This window comes from Trifolium pratense, linkage group LG2 (genome assembly GCF_020283565.1).
Source record: "Trifolium pratense cultivar HEN17-A07 linkage group LG2, ARS_RC_1.1, whole genome shotgun sequence".
In the NCBI taxonomy this organism is placed as follows: domain Eukaryota; kingdom Viridiplantae; phylum Streptophyta; class Magnoliopsida; order Fabales; family Fabaceae; genus Trifolium; species Trifolium pratense.
The window spans coordinates 8,539,271-8,544,110 of record NC_060060.1 but is presented as its reverse complement, the minus strand read 5'-3'; the positions used below and the strand labels follow the sequence as shown (position 1 = coordinate 8,544,110).

Sequence of the window (4,840 nt, the reverse complement as noted above, 5' to 3'; positions counted from 1 at the left end):
ATGCAACTCAGAGAATTTATTAGAAGTATATTCACCACCTTGATCACAACGAAAACACTTTATAACAGCATTATGTTGAGTTTTAACCATAGCACGAAACATATGATAAATTTCAAAAAACTCAGAACGATTTTTCATTACATAAACCCAACAATAACGAGTATAATCATTAATAAATAAGACATAATATCGAGATCCACCTTTTGTAAGAACCGGTGATGGACCCCATACATCAGAATGAACTAAGTCAAAAGGTGCTTTGGACACAGAAACACTTTTATTAAACGGCAAAGCAAAAAATTTAGCAAGTTTGCAACCGCAACAATCAAAAATATCACTAATTTGCAATTTTCCCAAAGCTCCAGTAGAGGCCAAGTATTTTAATCTAGATGCAGAAACATGACCAAGACGAGAATGCCACAAATAAAAGTTAGAGGATGATAAACTCAATCGAAAAAATGATAAATCAGTGGAAGTAGAAGTTGAGGCTGCAGTATCTGGAACTCTCAGCTCATCCAGAACATAAAGTCCCCCATGTCTACGACCTTTCCCAATCAACCTCCCTGAATGTGGATCCTGCACATGACAATGAGTAGAAGAAAACATAACAGAGTATCCAAAATCACACAACTGACTAACAGAAGCAAGACTCAAAGTGAGATTAGGAATATAATAAACATCGGAAAGAGACAAATTAGATGTGGACACTGATCCAATTCCTGCTAATGGCATAGGAGTGCCATCAGCAGTCAAAACTAAGGTGGATGAAGTATGATTTAAAGACAAAAAAGACTTACGATCATATGACATATGATGTGATGCTTGAACAATTAGAAGGGGTCAAACCTTTAATAGAGGAGACAGACATTGCATGTGGCTAGGTCGCGAGAAATTTTTGGAACTGTTCAGCAAGATCAAACACTCTTGAAGTAGTCTCATGTGGATATACATGATCAATACCAATGCCAACGGAAGGAGGAGCAGTCAAATGAGACACAACCATATTATCAAACAATCAAATAAACCAACAAACAATTGCTTCAAAGGTAGAGGTCCAACCAATCACCCACAATGTCAAAATTTACTAGAGCCAACCAATAACAAATTCAATAAACAATATACCAACCAACCAGAGGCATCCAACCACTAGTAATGATGTAATAATCCTCTACTCTAGATTTGACTTCATCAACAACAAAGAACACGTATCAAATCCAAAATGTCACTTCCTTATCCAATAGATAAAATCAATATCCCAATATAGAAGACAATCACACCAACAAGGTCACAACACAAATAGCAAATCCTAAAATCCCAACACGTGAATCAGCTATATGAAGCAATTATCTAGGCAAAAAGAAACCAAATCCAAAACGTGATTATCTTCAACAATGATCCACCAAAGAAGGACACAAAAGCCTATCATAGGATGTGGCTCTCACACACCACTAATTCCTTACAAATGGAAAATTCAATGAGAAAAGACGGTGGAATAAGTGAAAGTCTTACCTTTACAATTCAAATCGAAGGCCAGAATTACAAAAGAAACCCAAAACAAAAATCTTCAACAATTGCTAATGGATTAACCAAGCTCTTTGATACCATGTTAACTATTGAGATTATTCAAAGAGAAAATGAGGCTAGGGTTTTCCATTACAATAAACCAAAAAGACATTAGGAACAAGAGTTACAATTGAGTATATAAACTAGTGATTATAAAAGACTAAACTACCCCTACAATAATAACATAACTATTATTTAACAAGTCTGACTATCACGCTATTTTTTATTTATTTTTTTTGGTTTACACTATCACGCTATTCTTGGCAAAGTAGCAAACACATGAAAAAAAAATCTCCGCATTGAATTTGTTCTTGCATGTATTTAAAATATCGGTGACCTTCAATTTTAACCAAATCATTCGAATAAATTTAACTAAATAATTGAGCCCAATTGGTTAATGAGCTATCTTAAGATGAACAATTTGGAAGAATCCAAATTCAATTTCTGATGAAAATAATTATTAATTTTATTTTTCTTATTTCGTGACCGAACTCTGAATTACTAGATCTTCGTTCCCTTAAAAACTAGAAAAACTATATGATCTTAATTAAATGATAATCTATATTTCAAGTTTAACAGCATGGATCTTATTTTGTACAACACCAAATCCAAATCCCAAGTCCAACTAGTAAAATTATGTGTAAGTTTCCATCGTCTACATACTAAAAAATATATTATAATTGAAAGGAAAAAAAAATTAAAAATATTATAAAGAAAGGAAGAAAAAAAAAAGTTTAAAAGAAGTTTTTTTCTGACATCAAGTGATTTCGGCCCCTTCCGATCGCAGTTGTGGGGATATCGAACTGTGGTCCTCCCTACCAAGTTCAACATCAATCACCAGATTCATCACTGAACCAACTAACAATTGGTTTAAAAGAAGATTTCTTAGTGTTCTGGATTGGGTTGAGAAGCCCAAAAGATGAGGAACTGCTAGCTGGACCGTTGAGTATGGCCCAATAATGAGCAGCCCGCGAAGACATTTAACGAGTCAACGGTTACAATACACCGGCGTATTGTAACGGCCGACCACCAGAATGATGAACATTAACTGTTCATCATGGCTCTCTAGCTGTTTTCCAACAGCCACTTGATGGCCATTAATGCCATCAAGAGTCTTGGTCCATCGCTATGGGCTATATAAACATCATTCATGCAATGGAATCAGGTACATTTTACTTTACTCTGAAAATCTTGCTTCACTTAATTCACTACTTGAGTGTCGAAGCACCTGCAGGTACACAACCTCCAACACTTCACCGGAGTTTGGAATGGAGCAACGCCAAATGTAGTCACTCTTCTAATATGATAAGATCACTTAAGAAGAAAGGAAACAACAAATAAAAAAACATATCAAAAATTAAAAATATGTCTAAATATGCATTTATTGTACGCGGACTTTTTTTTTTTTTTGTCTTTCCCTTTTCATTATTATATTATTATTATTATTATTATATGTCTAAATATGTCCAGTAAAAATTAAAAACATATGTACTCCTTTTCTAATTATTATATTATTTTTTTGCATTTATTTTACGCGGCCTTTTTTTTTTTTTTTTTCCGTTTCATTTTCAATTTTCTATTTAACAAGTTCACTCAAACACACACTTCACTCACCAAAACCACACTACACTCACCCAAATGCCTCATCCAGTTCGCCCAAACGCTTCTCCCATTTCACCCGACTCTCAAACGACGTCGTCGGACGAACATCCCAAAATTCCTCCGCCGGCTGGAACCTATATCGTCCAGGTTCCCAAGGAACAAGTCTACCGCTACCCTCCACCGGAGAATGCCCGTCGTTACGACAACTACAATCGCAAGAAAACTCATCCGTGCCGCCAGTGCTGCTGTTGTATCTGTTGTTTAATCATCTTCTTAATCACTCTATTCGTGCTCCTTATCGTCGCCGCCTTCACTTGTGTCTTAATTTTCCGACCTGAAAAACCTAAATATGAACTCAATAGCATTGCGGTCAAGGAAATGAATCTCACTTCATCTTTATCTGTAATTTCGCCGGAGATTGATATCTCTGTTAAGGCTAATAACGGTAACGAAAAGATCGGAATCTACTACGATACCGATAGCTCCGTTGAAATTTTTTACAGAAACGTTAGCCTCTGCAACGGTGCGTTGCCGGTGTTTTATCAGCCGCCAAATAACGTGACGGTGTTTCAGACGGTGTTGAAAGGTAATGGCATTGAACTTGCGGGATCTGATCGGAGAGCGTTGGTGAAAGCTGTTGCGAAACGGAGCGTGCCGTTACGTTTGGCGGTGATTGCACAGTTGAAACTCAAAGTTGTGAGGTTGAAGATCAGAGTTGGGCTTGGCTGTGATTTGACGGTTGATGAGTTAACGGCGCAGGCGAGAATTGTTCATAAGGAATGTAGAAGAGCATACTTCACTGGTGGATTTTGGGTTAGAGATTATTTGTTTGGTCATTTTTAGTGCAATTTTTTCGGAAGATACTACTTATGCATAACTGTTATATTTTTTGGCCTGTATTATGCATAATTTTAATGAAAATATCATGTGTGATTTCATTTATAATAATTTTAATACATATTGCTACTAATTTGTTTTATGTTCTTTCTTTAATATACTTTACTAATCTGATTTTCATTCATTGGATTTGGAGATAATACTGCTTCGGTTATATTGGTGTATTTAATTTATAATATAATAATATATATGTTAGTTAAATTCTATGGTTCATATCATAACTTCTAATGTACTGGTACATTAAATAATTAAATTATTAGGTAAATGAATATTTTTTAAAGTAAATCATTTTTCTTATCATTAAAATAATTATAGTAACTACATATTATTCATCAAAACTGTCAAAATATAAAATTCAATATTTTTTGAATTTTTATTCATCATAATAGTCAATATTGATTTATTTTTTTTAAATATTAGTATAATGCTTATAAACAATAAAATTGTTTTTTTTCTTGTGATATTATATATTATTTCTAAAATACAATAATCAATTAATAGTTTTTTAATTCATAAAAATAATTGCTAATTTATCAATTTACTGACTTTATATACCGGTGCATTCAAATTATTCAAATGTACCGGTAGAAGCTCCCTATATTAAATATATTAATTTTTATTAAGTTATACTCCCTTCGTCTCAATATATAAGATCTACTTTGACTAAATGTACTATTTATTTATCTTATTTTGACCATATTTTTTTAATAACATATAGATGTAAACATTAGCATATGAGATCTTGTTTGATTTGTTTTGATGAGTATTTTCAAAATAT

At 33.5% G+C, this 4,840-nt stretch overlaps 1 protein-coding gene across 1 annotated transcript; it reads left to right on the top strand.

The window, feature by feature from the left end:
- The first annotated feature begins 3,201 nt into the window (after positions 1 to 3,201).
- Positions 3,202 to 4,022, top strand: LOC123904115 (NDR1/HIN1-like protein 13). Its single transcript, XM_045953803.1, has one exon. The coding sequence runs from the start codon at positions 3,202 to 3,204 to the stop codon at positions 4,006 to 4,008; it is 807 nt and encodes a 268-aa protein (XP_045809759.1). The 3' UTR covers positions 4,009 to 4,022.
- The last annotated feature ends 818 nt before the right edge of the window (positions 4,023 to 4,840 follow it).